This window comes from Macaca thibetana, chromosome 16 (genome assembly GCF_024542745.1).
Source record: "Macaca thibetana thibetana isolate TM-01 chromosome 16, ASM2454274v1, whole genome shotgun sequence".
NCBI classification, from domain to species: domain Eukaryota; kingdom Metazoa; phylum Chordata; class Mammalia; order Primates; family Cercopithecidae; genus Macaca; species Macaca thibetana.
The window spans coordinates 1,945,983-1,962,467 of NC_065593.1; the positions used below are offsets into that span (position 1 = coordinate 1,945,983).

Here is a 16,485-nt window from a genome sequence, read left to right on the forward strand (position 1 = left end):
ACAAAAATCAGCTGGGCGTGGTGGCACCCACCTGTAATCCCCGCTACTCAGAAGGCTGAGGCAGGAGAATCAGGAGGCGGGGGTTGCAATGAGCCAAGATCTCGCCAGTGCACTCCAGCCTGGCGACAGAGTGAGATTCCGTCTCCAAAAAAAAAAAATAAATAAATAATAATAATAATTAAATGAACTTTACATTTCTATATGCTATAGACCTGACAATGCAACTGTATACATGTTTTATACACTTGCTTTTTAAATCAGTTAACAGAAGAACTATACAGTTTGTGTTTTATAATTATCTTTACAGATTGGGATTACTATTTGGAGTTAGTTACTTTTGGTCTGAAGAACTATCCTTTGTCCTTTATATTTCTTGTAAGACACGTCTGCTGGCAGTGAATTCTCTCAGCTTTTGTTTATTTGAGAATGTCTTTATTTTGATTTATTTTCTTTTTTTTCTTTTTTTTTTTGAGACGGAGTCTCGCTCTGTCACCCAGGCTGAGTGCAATGGCACAATCTCGGCTCACTGTAACCTCTGCCTCCTGGGTTCAAGAGGTTCTCCTGACTCAGGCTCTTGAGTCAGGCCTATGATTACAGGCACGCATCACCACGCCCGGCAATTTTTTGCATTTTTAGTAGAAACAGAGTTTCACCACGTTGTCCAGGCTGGTCTCGAACTCCTGACCTCAGGTGATCCACCCACCTTGGCCTCCCAAAGTGCTAGGATTACATGCATGAGCCACCACACCCACCCTAGCTTAACATGTTTTTATTCCCAGTTCTTGGCCTTCACTTTTTAGGACTGTCTTCAACATGTATAACTTACAGTTCATGTATTTTAGAAGTATACAAATAAAACTCCAAATGCTAGATTTTGGTGTGAAGAAGATTCACACTTGAGATTACTATAAATTATTTTAATGAAAATATTGTATTACATTTTCTGATTTTAAGAGCAATAAGTACTTTTTGTAAGAAGAGAGAAAAAAAAAAAACTAGACTCCTGATATAAAAGTCAGTATCCACCTGCAATCCCATCTCCCAGATATAAACACTATCAAGGTAACATGACCTTCTGTAAACTTTTTGTTGTAGCTCCAGCAGGAGCCTGTGGTATTGTTCTGGCACCTCCTGCAGGTATAGCTGCAAGTTCCAGGGCTGTCCTCTTCACTGTAGGGTCTCCTCCACACAGTGCAGTAGCCCCCACTTGTACCCACATGCTCCTTCGAGCAAGAACAACCTCAGGTAAGGAGCATTTATTGTATTACAGTCTTTGGCTAGTATTTGGAATGTAGTGTTTTGACAAATGACTCAGTGTTGTAACTTGGCCAAGTCACTTAATTCTCGGGGCTTCAGTTTCTTTACCAGTGAAATGGAGATTACTATTTTCTTTATCTTAATGGGTTTTAAGAAGTAAATGAGGCATTATTTGTGGGAAAAAAAACTTTGTAAAGTGCTATATTATATATTAAAATACTATATGTTCTATATAATATATTACAAAGTGACATAGTATAAATATGACTTATTCATGAAGAAGCAAATCAAATATGGTTCTTCTCAGCTTATATATTAAAGGGTTACTTTAGTAGATCCAATAAATTATTTGAAAATTATAGGCTTTTTGTTTGTTTGTTTGTTTTAAAGAAACTTGTTTTGGCCAGGTGCGGTGGCTCATGCCTGTAATCCCAGCACTTTAGGAGGCTGAGGCAGGCAGATCACTTGAGGCCAGGAGTTCGAGACCAGCCTGGCCAACATGGTGAAACCCTGTCTCTACTAAAAATATAAAAATTTAGCCAGATGTGGTGGCAGGTGCCTGTAATCCCAGCTACTCAGGAGGCTGAGGCAGGAGAATCACTTGAACCTGGAAAGTGGAGGTTGCAGTGAGCCGAGATCGCGCCATTGCACTCCAGCCTGGGTAACGAGCAAAACTCTGTCTCAAAAAAAAGAAAAAAGGAAAGAAACTTGTTTTATTTATTTTTTAAATTTTTTGTACTTTGGGTCTCAATCTTTGCACTTAATCCTATATACAGTTAGAAGGCTAATAGATTTGTTTTATCATTTATAATCTGTAAATAGGTTAATACCAAAAATTAAGAAAGTATTTAGATTGGACTTGAAATCAATAATTCGACATCTTCTCTGTTGTACCATGAGTCAAGTTATCTTATTCTAAATAAGTTGCTAATCAAGATACCAGATTAATAAGCAAAGGACAGAAATAGATAATAAGAGAAAATAGACCTAAAATCGTATTTTTAAGACAGTTAAAAACCTTGAATAATAAGAAAATGCCATTTTAAGAAAGTAACATTTGTATCTGTTAACTCTAACTACATTTTAAAAAGTATAATATCCAAGACTGGGCATGGTGGTTCACGCCTGTAATCCCAGCAGTTTGGGAGGCCGAGGCAGGAGGATCACTTGAGGTCAGGAGTTCGAGGCCAGCCTGGGCAACATGGTAAAACCCCATCTCTACAAAAAAAATACAGAAATTAGCCAGACATGGTGGCATACGCCTATAGTCCCAGCTACTTGTGAGGCTGAGATGAAAGAATTACCTGAGCCCAGGAAATCAAGGCTGCAGTGAGCTGTGATCACGCCACTGCAATCCAGCCTGGGCAACAACAAGACCCTGTCTCAAAAAAAAAAAAAAAGTATCATGTCCAGTGTTATTGAGGTTTAAATAGGATCTATGTGCTTACTCAGGGCTGCGTTAAAGAGTAATATAGCAGTTCTTAGGAAGAGCTATAAAAATATGTATTGATCTTAGTTCTTAGGAAGAGCTGTAAAAATATGCTAATTCCATTCCTTCTTATACCACTTCAGAGTATTTATCACAAAGAAATTATTCAAAAGAAGGAACAACTGCATTTCATTACAGTGCTATTTGTAATATGAATAAAATCAGAAATAGTATAAATAACTCCAGATAAACATTATATATAAACTTAATGAATCACTATGCATCCATTGAGTTTTATAATTATGAGGCCCTGTGGAACAGCAAGGAGAAATGAATATGATCTAAATTTGTTTAAAACAGAGTATTGGCCGGGCGCGGTGGCTCAAGCCTGTAATCCCAGCACTTTGGGAGGCCGAGACAGGTGGATCACGAGGTCAGGAGATCGAGACCATCCTGGCGAACATGGTGAAACCCCGTCTCTACTAAAAAATGCAAGCGCGGTGGCGGGCGCCTGTAGTCCCAGCTACTCGGGAAGGCTGAGGCAGGAGAATGGCGTAAACCCGGGAGGCGGAGCTTGCAGTGAGCTGAGATCCGGCCACTGCACTCCAGCCTGGGCGACAGAGCGAGACTCCGTCTCAAAAAAAAAAAAAAAAAAAAAAAAAAAAACCAGAGTATTAAAAAAACCAGCTGTGATGATGTCTAATATAAAATATATAAACAAGGAATAACAATGAACATGGATAGGTAAAGACTATTAATATCCTCAAATAGTACATAGGGGTCAGTGAGTTTCTTTTAACATTTCCTTTATCACCTCAGCAGGTTTATTCAATACATAAGAGTAGGAGTGGGTGTGAAAGCCCTGACTCTGGACACTGCCATGTATCCTCTGTTTCCTTGTAGTGGGGCCTAGCAACTCGGGGGGCTCTCTGTGTGCCGTGAGTGGCCGCGTGTGTGTGGGGTCCCCGCCTGGCCCAGGCTTCGGCTCTTCCCCTCCAGGAGCAGAGGCAGCTCCCAGCCTGAGATACGTGCCTTACGGTGCTTCACCCCCCAGCCTGGAGGGGCTCATCACCTTTGAAGCCCCTGAACTGCCGGAGGAGACGCTGATGGAGGTAGAGAAGAGACTATAGTGGTGTGAATGTAATGTTGATTTGGTATGAGAACATTCTAGTGATGACAAGAACAAAATACATTAAATAGTTACTAAATTATGTTCTCTTTAACGTGCCTTTTCTGTTTGAAAAGTATCGCTGATGTCGTTTTAGATTAATGTTGACAGTGACACTCATCCATAATAAGCTTTGGTTTATAGGAAGAAACGCATAGATTCTGTGTTTTTCTTTCTTTTTTTTTTTGAGATGGAGTCTCGCTGTGTTGCCCAGACTGGAGTGCAGTGGCGCGATCTTGGCTCACCACAACCTCCGCCTCCTGGGTTGAAGCAGTTCTCCTGCCTCAGCTCCCCGAGTAGCTGGGATTACAGGCATGTGCCACCATGCCCAGCTAATTTTTGTATTTTTAGCAGAGACAGGGTTTCACCATGTTGGCCAAGCTGGTCTTGAACTCCTGACCTCGTGGTCCACCCGCCTCTGCCTCCCAAAGTGCTGGGATTACAGGCATGAGCATTCTAGTACATTCCAGTACATGTTCCAGTATATTGAAACATATAGTCCAATATGCTGTCACAGAACAGAAAGACTTAGAAGTCAATTGGCTTATTCTGTCACCAGGAAAATGATTCTCATCTTTCTTTAACCATAATAGAGTGGGAAACTTTTAGGCTTATTTGAGATTTCAGAATGGATTTGTAACTAAAAACAAATCTCAAAACAACATTCTAGAATACCCATTTATTTATTTATTTGTTTGTTTATTTGAGACAGTCTCACTCTGTCACCCAGGCTGGAGTGCAGTGGCGCGATCTCAGCTTACTCCAACCTCCACCTCCTGGGATCAAGCCGGTCTCCTGCCTCAGCTTCCTGAGTAGCTGCGACTACAGACACATGCCACCACAGCGGCAAATTTTTGTATTTTTAGTAGAGATGGGGTTTCGCCATGTTGGCCAGGCTGGTCTCAAACTCCTGACCTCAGGTGATCCACCTGCCTCAGCTTCACAAAGTGCTGGGATTACAGGCGTGAGCCACCATACCTGGCCTAGAATACCCATTTTTAAATGACAGCCCTCTGAATGTTGTTATGTCTACCCACACTCCCCTCTTTAACTAACTGAAAAGATCACAGAAATTTAGAGCTTTGGTATTAGTAATCACTGTTAACTGAAAAACCACCAGAAATTAAGTAAAGCAACTCTGAAATTATAAGAAGTCAACAGAATTCACTACAGTATCAAGAGGTGTAATTTAGCACCTATAGTATCCTTATAATCTTGGTGTCTAACTTGTCACGTTTTTGTCTCATGTATATTGGTTTAATCATTTCAGCTTTCTTTTCTTTTTCTGGTAAAAGCACAGCGACTCATCCTGAGAGTTTACTTATGTGGGTACTCTGATATGTATACACAAACACATGCATATGCCTAAATTTGATTTCATTTGTGTTCATTTTCTTACCAGCTTTCTGAAGTTTAAAAATTTCAATCTCCTTTTGTCATTCTGATACTCATAAGTATAGAAAATGTGATCAGTGGCCATGGTTTATGTACAGAAATGAGTATGTACCGATTTTTAATCTGAAATTTTCTAAGACAAATTGACTTTGCTGCAGCGGGAACACACGGACACCTTACGCCATCTGAATGTGATGCTGATGTTCACCGAATGTGTGCTGGACCTGACAGCCGTGAGGGGAGGAAACCCTGAGCTGTGCACATCTGCTGTGTCCTTGTACCAGATCCAGGAGAGTGTGGTGGTGGACCAGATCAGTCAGCTGAGCAAAGACTGGGGGTGGGTACCCCCCTGTCATTCATTTCCAGACTTTTCATGCTTTCTCTAAACTTGTGTCTAAGTCATAGGTATTGTCATCCACTGAAGATCGTATCTCACTGCTAAAAGCTAGGAGTCTCAGTTATTTCATTGTACTAGATTTCACTATATGAGCCAAGACCTGGAGATTATACAACCTTAGTGTTGCCTTTCCTTGTAAATTATACTGTTGATAATTACATTAAAATTACATAAATTTTACTATTTATGTAAATAGATTGTATTTATTTTTATCTGAGTGTATCCGTTGTTTTCAAAGTACACACATCTTTATGCCTTGTCCCTCTAGAGTTTACTTGTGCATTAAGAAATTAAGGAGGGCTGGTCGCAGTGGCTCACGCCTATATGTAATTCCAGCACTTTGGGAGGATAGGGCAGAAGGATTGCGTGAGCCCATGGATTCAAGACCAGCCTGGGCAATATGATAAATCCCTGTCTCTACAAAAAATACAAAAATTAGCCAGGCATGGTGGTGCGCCCCTGTGGTCCCAGATGTTAGTACCCGGGAGGCTGAGGTGGGAGGATCCCTTGAGCCCAGGAAGTAGAGGATGCAGTAAGCCAAGATCAAGCCACTACACTTCGGCCTGGGGGACGGAGCAAGACTCTGTCAAAAAAAAAAAAAAAAAGGAAATCAAAGAGGATGCTATTCCTTTATAGAAAGGCAATGTTAATGTTGACCTGTTGTGTAGAGTGCCACATCTTAGATTAGTTCACTAGATAACCCTCTGCTACTGTCTTTTGGGTGCAGGCGGGTGGAGCAGCTGGTGTTGTACATGAAAGCAGCACAGCTGCTTGCGGCTTCTCTGCATCTTGCCAAAGCCCAGATCAAGTCCGGGAAACTGAGCCCATCCACAGCAGTGAAACAAGGTATGGGAGAAGGCAGCGTGTGACTCCAGGGGTCCTTAAGTTGCTCTTTCCCATCACACCGTGAGAGTGTCTGATGAGTACTCACTGTTATTTTTATTTTTCAATATTCTTAAAGAGAAAAGATGCTGGGTTATTAACTTTTTGCAGTTTAATTGATATAAATCAGAAGTGCATTATTCTCAATCTTTTCATATTGAAAGAGATAACATATGAAAGAATCCTATTTCTGGTCCTTTTTTTTGAATGATCACTAGTGACACCTTCCCTATATATCAGCAAGAAAGATACATATCACTGTGTCTTTATTTCTGGAGGAAAATTAAAATTAGTTCCCATCTCAATTTTTTTCAGTTGTCAAAAATCTGAACGAACGATATAAATTCTGCATCACCATGTGCAAGAAACTTACAGAAAAGCTGAATCGATTCTTCTCTGACAAACAGAGGTTTATTGATGAAATCAACAGTGTGACTGCAGAGAAACTCATCTATAATTGTGCTGTAGAAATGGTAACCCTTTCTAAGGTTTAATATTGTATAGTACTACTTATCTTTTAAGTGTCTTTTTAATTGAATATCTATTTGACAGCTATCATTTTAAAAGATAATGTCTCAATCCCAAGTATTGTGGATCGCCTTCTACTAAAGAAGTAATTGGATTTAAGCAACTCTTAATGTAATTTATTGAATGTATTTGATGTAATTACAAATCCACATTTGTAATTTACCACATTTGCTAAAAGTTTATTACAGCTCTTATTAAACATTGTTGGCATTAGGAATGATCTTTTTTTTTTTTTTTTTTTTTTTTTTTTTTGGAGATGAAGTCACTCTGTTACCTAGGCTGGAATACAGTGGCACAATCTCAGCTCACTGCAACCTCTGCTTCCCGGGTTCAAGTGATTCTCCTGTCTCAGCTTCCCGAGTAGCTGGGATTACAGGCACCTGCCACCATGCCCAGCTAATTTTTGTATTTTTAGTAGAGATGGGGTTTCGCCATGTTGGCCAGGGTGGTCTCAAACTCCTGGCCTCAGGGGATCCACCCTCCTCAGCCTCCCAAAGTACTGGGATTACAGGCATGAACCACTGTGCCCAGCCGATCTAATCTTTTTATAGTGTGCATCTAAAAGCATTAGCAGGATCTGTTCCTGCATTTTCTGTTGTTTAAGAAAGTTAGGCTTGATAAAACTCTTAGAAAAAACACTGCTGGCCGGGCGCGGTGGCTCAAGCCTGTAATCCCAGCACTTTGGGAGGCCGAGACGGGCAGATCATGAGGTCAGGAGATCGAGACCATCCTGGCTAACACAGTGAAACCCCGTCTCTACTAAAAAAAATACAAAAAAAAACTAGCCGAGGTGGTGGGCGCCTGTAGTCCCAGCTACTCGGGAGGCTGAGGCAGGAGAATGGCGTGAACCCGGGAGGCGGAGCTTGCAGTGAGCTGAGATCCGGCCACTGCACTCCAGCCTGGGCGACAGAGCCAGACTCCGTCTCAAAAAAAAAAAAAAAAAAGAAAAAACACTGCTTTATTAATCAATCCACACAAATTTATGTGCTCAGGTCCCACTTACTGATAATTATTGTAGTGTAGACACAAAGTAAAACCTCCTTTTCCAATTTTCTGGTTATAATATTGGAAATAATTTGTTTTCTGCCTCTTTTGGGGAAAAATTGCTCTGAAGTAGAAATAAAAATAGAGGCTGTTGAAAAAGTAGTTAAGTGGGGGAAAATTCATTCGTTAGCCAATCATATTTTTTTTTTTTTTTGAGATGGAATTTTGTTCTGTCATCCAGGCTGAAGTGCAGCAGCATGATCTTGGCTCACTGCAACCTCTGCTTCCCAGGTTCAAGCGATTCTGCTGCCCCAGCTTCCCATGTAGCTGGGATTGTAGGCACCTGCCACCATGCCCATCTAATTTTTGTATTTTTAGTAGAGATGGGATTTTACCATGTTGGCCAGGCTGGTCTTGAACTCTTGACCTCAAATGATTCACCTCAAATGATTCACCCACCTTGACCTCCCAAAGTGTTGGGATTATAGGCATGAGCCACCACGCTCGGCGTGCTAATTGTATTTCTACACATTAACATAATAGATCCCCCTTTCCATTTTCCATTTGTCTACTTTGAACTGTGCTGTTATATTCCATGGCCTTATTTTGAAATTTATTAAAATAACCATAGGAAAATAACTTTGGAATATAAATTCTTGACAAAAATAGTGTATATCATATTGCTGTAAACTGTTGAGGTGAATAATATGCACTGCATCACTGTATGCTGAATTGAGACCTTATATGATAAATTATTTTTAGAATTTTGCACCAGAAAAATGTTCTCCATAAAGTATTATTATGCTGTTTTTCCTTCTCGGAATAAAGAGATCTATAACTTAATAAATTCCTCCTTTCCTCCTGGCTGCTTAGTGAGCTTAGAGGCATTAACACTTAAGTTATTTTTTTCTTTTTACTTGTCTTGGCTCTGATTTTCTGTATCCATTTTATTTGCTTGTTATTAGCTACTTGAAATTATTTTTTTGAAGGAGAGAGAATAGGTAGGTACAGTGGCAAGCACCTGTAGTACCAGCTACTCAGGAGGCTGAGACGAGAGGATTGCTTGAGCCCAGGAGTTCGAGATCAGTCTAGGCAACAGAGCAAGACCCCATCTGTATAAGAAGACATTAATATATTTTTAAAATTAAAAACAAAGATATAGCGTATTAACAAGTAAATTTGGATACTAGATTACTGAGAGTTTTGGTATTTAATGATCAAAGAGAAAATCAGAATGTCGATGGGGAAACCCCTGTGAATAATGCTACCATCCCCTCTTTCTGGAGAGCCCCTTCCCATATTTTCCTCACCTAATTCACTTCTGCTGTTGCTTTATGATTCAGCACAAACAGCACCTCCTGGAAGCTTCCCCTAATCATCTTCTTCCATAATATAGGTTAGAGGCATCCCCTTTGTATTCCGTACCATCCAGTGCTTCCTCCTGTAATACCATGTGTCCCTTGGAATTAGAATTGCATTTTTTGCAGGACTGTATCTCCCTCCAGACTGCGAGCTCTCCTTCGTTGTAGGCACAGTGCCTGGCACTTAGTAGGTGCTTAATAAGTATATTTGAATGAATGAATGACAACACCCAAAAATTATTTGGCTAGAAAAAGAAGCCAATAAAGCCAGTAAGTGACTGTTAGCATCATTTAATTGTATGATTGAAACAGAATCTACTTTAATGAAATTTTAGGTTACCCTTGTGTGGAAGTGTGTGTTTAAAATCAATTTATAGTGAAGTCATAAAAGAGCCAGTTTAGAAGGGTTCTAGTAAGAAGTCTATGAGGCATACCTCTGAATACCAGAAGGCTGTGTTTGAAAGCAGAATGACTTTTTATGAAGTTGCTCTTACGTATTGCTCATCCCAAAGAATCTTTGAATTTTATGCAGTTTTGCAGATTATATCACTTTACCAAAATGTGTTAATTTTAGGTGGATTCCATTTAAAGCTTCATTGCCCAAATGCATTTGTATTTTCTTGGAAAAATTGAGAGAATTGTGTTTTTGTTGACTGGTTCCAGGTTCAGTCTGCAGCCCTTGATGAGATGTTTCAGCAGACCGAAGATATTGTTTATCGCTATCATAAGGCAGCCCTTCTTTTGGAAGGCCTAACTAAGATTCTACAGGACCCTGCAGATATTGAAAATGTACATAAATGTAAGTTGATTTACAAAGTAGTGTATTTACTGACTTCATTTTAATTGTCTACCACAGGCATAGTACAAAGAGCTTGGAGTTTGGAATCCTGCCTGGGTTTGAATCGTGTCTTTCCAGCCTTGAGCAAATCACTGAGCCTTTGCGCGGCCTCAGCTTCTTTTTCATAAAATGGGAGTAGGGCCAGGCACAGTGGCTCACACCTGTAATCCCAGCACTTTGGGAGGCCAAGGTGGGCGGATCACTTGAGTTCAGGAGTTTGAGACCAGCTTAGCCAACCTGGCGAAACCCTGTCTCTACTAAAAATACAAAAATTAGCTGGGCATCATGGCCCATACCTGTAAGCCCCACTACTTGAGAGGCTGAGGCAGGAGAATCACTTGAACCCAGGAGGCAGAGGTTGCGGTGAGCTGAGATCGCGCTTCTGCACTCCAGCCTGGGTGACAGAGCAAGACTGCATCCTAGGTAGGTAGGTAGGTAGGTAGGTAGGTAGGTAGGTAGGTAGATACATAGATACATATATAGATATATAGATAAATAAATACATAGCTAGATAGAGACATAGATAGATACAGCAGTACCTGCCTTGCAGGGTTGTTGTGAGGATTATAGGTGATGCATGAAAAGCACTGGTGACTGTGTAATTCATCTTTAGATTTCTACACTGTGTTACTTTGTTGGCAAGTGTTCGTATATGTAGGAGGACTTTATTTTTATTATTAAATGCAACTATTTTAAGCCTCATGGGCTTAGTGACGGAAGAGTCCTGTGAAACTTCTGTGTACTGCAGACTTGGTATAGTTAGCAGAGTGGAGATTGATGGGATACCAGGATGTTATTACTTATGACACACAAGCCCAGTAATCTGGTTTTTTAGGCAGAGGTGGTGGACTGTTTGGAGTGTATGTGGTCACACTACATTTTGAGTAGCCACAAGAGGATGGCAGTTCTAAGACTATTTGCAGTTTTGAGCAAGCTAGTTATGTAGCAAGCTAGCCGACGTGCTTACCTAAATTTTACCACTTTGCAGCACTAAGCTAGAAGTCATATCTAAACTATTACCAAGCAGAAATAAGAAAACATGTTCAGAACTGTTAACTTTGGGGCAAAGATAGAATAGAGATGACAATATAATTAGTGATTTTTTTCATTAGTTCTTCATTTTTGTTATTTTATTTCTAGATAAATGTAGTATTGAGAGAAGACTGTCGGCGCTCTGCCATAGCACCGCAACCGTGTGAGCAGCAGGCTCATCCCATGGACCGGTGGTGGGAACCTGAGGTGATGCCTTTGGGATTACAGCTTGAGTTCTGTCACCCCATCCCCAGGAAACTGTAGCTTCTTAACTGGTGACTACCAAAGAACAAGCAGTGATTTCAAAAGGGAAAAACAATCCAAAAACTACATATTTGTAGGAAATCTGCCTTATTGGAGAAAGTCACCCTTTCCCTTTTTCTTTGTAGAAGCAGGAGCAAGAGTGTTTGGCTCCCAGTTTGGACTTGGTGAATAAATATACCTTAGAACTAGGATAACCGGTACAGTTATTCTTAAAGATAATTAAAAATGTAACAAAGTGAGTGCTCATCACTCGGTTCATCAGAGCAGTGTGTGAAATTCCGTGTGTTTGCTGAGGTATAAAGGTAAAAGTATTCACCCCTCATCCAGGCAGTTTGATATTTGGAGTAAGTTTGTTTAAATCTGAGCATGTATATTTAAACAGCTCAGGAAGAAATAGCTTAAGAAGAAGTGAAACATGGATCTTGGAAGAAATTTTGAAATCTTCAATTTGATCCTAATATGGACACATGTTAATCTTCCAAAATCTTTCATATTGCACTAATTTATTAAAACAACTGTGTATTGGATTTTGTAATTTAACCGAGGCACAATGGACTTGTTTAAAATATTTTACTTGATTGTATACATATACCCTTCCCAGAATTCACATGTAATCTCCAGTGAACTTTTAAGTGGTTAAAACTTGTATTCATGTGAACCTTTGCAATTTTTTTTTTCTTCATCTACACCTACAGATTTTCTCAGTAATGTTTTTGTTAGCTTTTGGTTCCATTTTTTATTGTGCATGCAAAATGTACATTGATGCCTGTGACCTTAGGTTTACTAAAGGCTAGGTTTATTTGGGCAGTATTAGGAAAAAAAATCATGGATCAAGAGATACTCTTGAGAATTTGAATAGGGCCAAAACAAAGTTGGTGACCTAAAGGCTTGTTAGTGATGTGGAGTTCCTACATGAAGTGAGTGGAAAATGAAGTTTGTTTTCTCTTAGGAAAATGGGCAGCTCTTTTCTGCCTAATGTGTATTTTTCATGTTAATCCTGACAGTTCACCAAATAGCTAGTCATGGAGAATGCAGGCAGTTAACTTAATATCCCTCCAGGAATGGTTCCTACGTTGTATATTATTTGGTTTCTTTTACTTACCTGCTTGAATACTTGAATAAACCATTCACCAATTTTAATCCTTTTATTTTAATCCTTTTACATAAAATAATCTGAACTCTTTGACAAATTGCACAGAGCTCTTTGGCATTAATCTCATTTTAATGTACTGATAAAAACAAACATGGGTTTTCCTTTACTTTGACAAAGTAATGTAATTTTTACCTTATTTATCTGTATGAAATTCCAGGAGTTAATTTGAACATTTATTTATATGACGTTTGTATTTTTAGGTCTTTAATACAGTGTTTCTACCTCTCATTTGTAACTGCATGCATTATTCTTGAAACTAGGTAAAACTCACTGAATTGTTGTGTAATAGCCTTTTTATTACTGCCTGTACAAATGTATATTAAGGTAAAATAAAACTGACGAAATGTTTCTAGGGTGTAGCTGGGTACATATTAAGTGACTTGTTGAGCCAGGTACTTCATTAGTGAGTTTAGAGACTTGGCCATGAATATCCTTTGTCCTGCCCCAGGATTTAGTTCTCAGCTGCTGTCATGCAGGCTTCCAGGAACATAGACTGTTTTACCTCCCCAGCCCTATTTGTTATTAGTGATATTGTGTATAATATTTTTTATTCACAGTGAAATTTCATTCATATTCTTTCAGTTATCACCTGTGTTATCTCAGTTGTAGGTTTATTCTATCCTCTCCTCTTCCCCTCCCATTTCTTTTTTAACACAGGATGAAACAGGTTCAGAGAGGGGACGTGATTGGCCTAAAGTCAGGAACTAGGCAAGCTGTCAAGCCATGCTTTGTGACTTTCAAGTTAATTATTCTTGTTCTTGTATAATAAAGTTCTTGGGGTAGATGGTGTGTGTGAAACAGTGAAGTCTCAACAGCAGAAAAGAACAAACTGTAAATTCATGAATAATGGTTCTGGTTATACTTCCATTATCAAGGCTAATTGTTTTAAGAGATACTGCCTTGAGTATAGCAATAATAAACAAATGCTTTATGTTTCCCTGAGTATTTTTTAATTTCATATCGTGTTTCATAAAGTGGAAATGTACCAGTTCATACATACATTCATGGGTTGACACCTGTATTCAAACGATAACCTGGAAAATTGCTGACCAGCTATTACTACTGTAAGGATTTGCTTAACTGTACCCTCCACTGGACTTGGAGGCCTGTGCTCTAGATAGTTGGTTTCCCATAGTCCCTGTCCCCTCCTTCCACTGAGAGAAGCAACCAGAGCAACAATTGTTTTCCCTCGCTGGAGTGGTGAATAGGAGCCGGGAGGAGGGGACTGTTAGGATCGAGCTGCCTCAGTCTCCACAGTAATAAGGAGGAAATTGAGTTGGACACAGTGGACATGAGGCCTCGAGTGGGTACCCCAAACCCATGCATCTCAGAGTGTCTGAGTCCCCACGCCCCCTTCTGCATGCCGGGAGTGCTGTGTGCAGCCATCCTGTGACTGCTTCAGTTCAGAGAAGGATAGTATCCATCCCTCCCTCCAGCTTGCCTCTCTGCTGAGGCTCTCTCCTCTCCACTCAGCCAGCTATTTGCAACAGCTTCTCTCCTGGCACTTGTCTGGGAATATCAAGTTAAAAATTGTAACACCCAATTTTGATAATTTTAGTTGAGAGAAACAACCTCCAGTGAAGACTGATAAGTAACTTATTGCCCATAGTCCCATGTTCCTTTGTCCCCACAATAGGAATTACCAGGGCAGCAGTTCTCCCCTCACTAGAGTCCCGTCTAGGAGCTTGAGAGGAGGGGATTTTTAGGGCTGGACTGCCTCGGTCTGCACAGTAATAAGGAGAAGTTGAGTTGGACACAGTGGATATGAGGACCTGGACTTGGATATCTGAAGAATCCTTATTATTTGTTTGTTTGTTTGTATTGCCCAGGCTGGAGTGCAATGGCGCGATCTTGGCTCACTGCAACCTTTGCCTTCTGGGTTCCAGTGATTCTCCTGCCTCAGCCTCCCAAGTAGCTGGGATTACAGGCATGTGCCACCATGCCCAGCTAATTTTTGTATTTTTGGTAGAGATGGGGTTTTACCGTATTAGGCTGGTCTTAAACACCTGCCTCGGCCTCCCAAAGTGCTGGGATTACAGGCGTGAACCCCCGTGCCTGGCCAAAATCCTTAATATTGATATTAGTGGTTAGTACATGTTTTGGAGGAGGACTTCACACATTTTAACTATGCTCCCTCGTGTTTTCTGTAGGCAGTCTTAAATTCTTTCTGGAATAAAGCAAGGTTGATCAGTGTTTCTCAAGGAGGGTTACTTGGCAGGGAGTAGCTACTGCTCAGAGAACTTGGTATTAAGTGCATTCTGGAAGCATCTGTGCCTGTTTCTAGACACCTCGGACCACTTTCTTCTGAGTTCTGGACCCTTGAATCTGCAGCCAAGCAAGCTCTTGGGTCCCTCCCAAGTCTCATGTTTAGCAGAGCCCTGTGAGAATAATTGTATTGGGGGAGGAGTCAAGGTGATACTTCCCTCACCTGCATCAGAGGAAACCACATCAGAAACAATCCACCTAGAAAAACACTGCATACGGGAAAACTGACAACTTGCCCTGAGAAATCACAGCCTTGGTGCAAGAGGTGAAGCCGAACTGGTAAAAGATCAAAGTGGGCGGCCGGGCGCGGTGGCTCAAGCCTGTAATCCCAGCACTTTGGGAGGCCGAGACGGGTGGATCACGAGGTCAGAAGATCGAGACCATCCTGGTTAACACGGTGAAACCTCGTCTCTACTAAAAAAAATACAAAAAACTAGCCGGGCGAGGTGGCGGGCGCCTGTAGTCCCAGCTACTCGGGAGGCTGAGGCAGGAGAATGGCGTAAACCCGGGAGGCGGAGCTTGCAGTGAGCTGAGATCCGGCCACTGCACTCCAGCCTGGGCGACAGAGCGAGACTCCGTCTCAAAAAAAAAAAAAAATAAAAAGATCAAAGTGAACTCAGAGATCAAACTGTACTAGGGAAAGGAGCAGAGGCTGAAATCCTGCTGCCAGCCAGTGTGACCTCTCACGGAGTAGCCCAGCAGAGGCTGTGTAGAGATGGCCACAGAGCCAGGACCCAGCCCTGTGGAGCCCCTGGGCACATGTGGTCCCAAGTGAAGCCGTGCCTGTTGCTCTGAACAGGTGGAATCAATCTGTAGGTTTTTCCTCTTTTCACAGAGTGTGCCTCTCCTTAGGTCTGCACTCCCTCTCTGTGCAGGGCGGACCGCCCTGGGCTCTGCAGCATGACCTCCTGTCCCAAGACAGTCGTGCTCTTGGACAGTTAGCTTCTATCACTGGGAAGTGCCGATATAAGCTCTTGTTTATTGGAAACTGTGTTCTATACCTGCTTTGGGGTTTCTGCAACTGAATTTGGCAGGTAGCTTAGTGGTCCACTTGGTCTCAAACTCCAGCTCCACCATGTGCAATTGTGTGTTCTTTGGCAAAGTTCCTCTCCTCCCCCGAATCTGTCAGTGGGGGAAGAGTGCATGTCTCACAGAATTGAAGTGAGAAATAAGTTAATATGAAATTCTTTGCCCAGCCCCTGGCACATGGAAGGGCTCAGCAATACTGTATCCGTTGTACTGGTCATCAGTCTGTGGCTCTTCACTGTTCTTGTTTTGTTTTGGGAGAGGGTGGAGAACAATTTGTTCTGTGTGTGTGGGGGGGGCAATGCCTGTCTTCAGGGCTCTCTCGAACCATGTGCGTTCTGGCTGGAGCTTCTGAAAGGACACAGTTCTTGCATAGAAGTTCCTTTCTCCAGCTTACCCACCAGGCACTCTAACTTCAGACATCTATGTTGCCCTTTTAAGTCAATTTGGCTGTTTAAGTGGAATGTTTGTGTCAGTCTGATAGTTGTTAATTCATTTGATCCTCA

General features: G+C 41.2%; 1 protein-coding gene across 3 annotated transcripts in view; it reads left to right on the plus strand.

Annotated features, from left to right (window-relative positions):
- Positions 1-16,485, plus strand: part of ULK2 (unc-51 like autophagy activating kinase 2) — a 105,439-nt gene that overhangs the window by 88,496 nt on the left and 458 nt on the right. Inside the window, exons 21-27 of one of the 3 annotated variants that reach the window (XM_050763872.1) lie at positions 1,096-1,245; positions 3,590-3,798; positions 5,408-5,586; positions 6,374-6,492; positions 6,844-7,001; positions 10,065-10,200; positions 11,380-11,478. In XM_050763872.1, coding sequence (XP_050619829.1) covers positions 1,096-1,245; positions 3,590-3,798; positions 5,408-5,586; positions 6,374-6,492; positions 6,844-7,001; positions 10,065-10,200; positions 11,380-11,438 — 1,010 coding nt within the window. In that variant the 3' untranslated portion in view covers positions 11,439-11,478. Of the gene's footprint in view, positions 1-1,095; positions 1,246-3,589; positions 3,799-5,407; positions 5,587-6,373; positions 6,493-6,843; positions 7,002-10,064; positions 10,201-11,379; positions 13,624-16,485 lie in introns of those variants that run through there. The other 2 variants (XM_050763873.1, XM_050763874.1) reach the window with 2 other exon arrangements.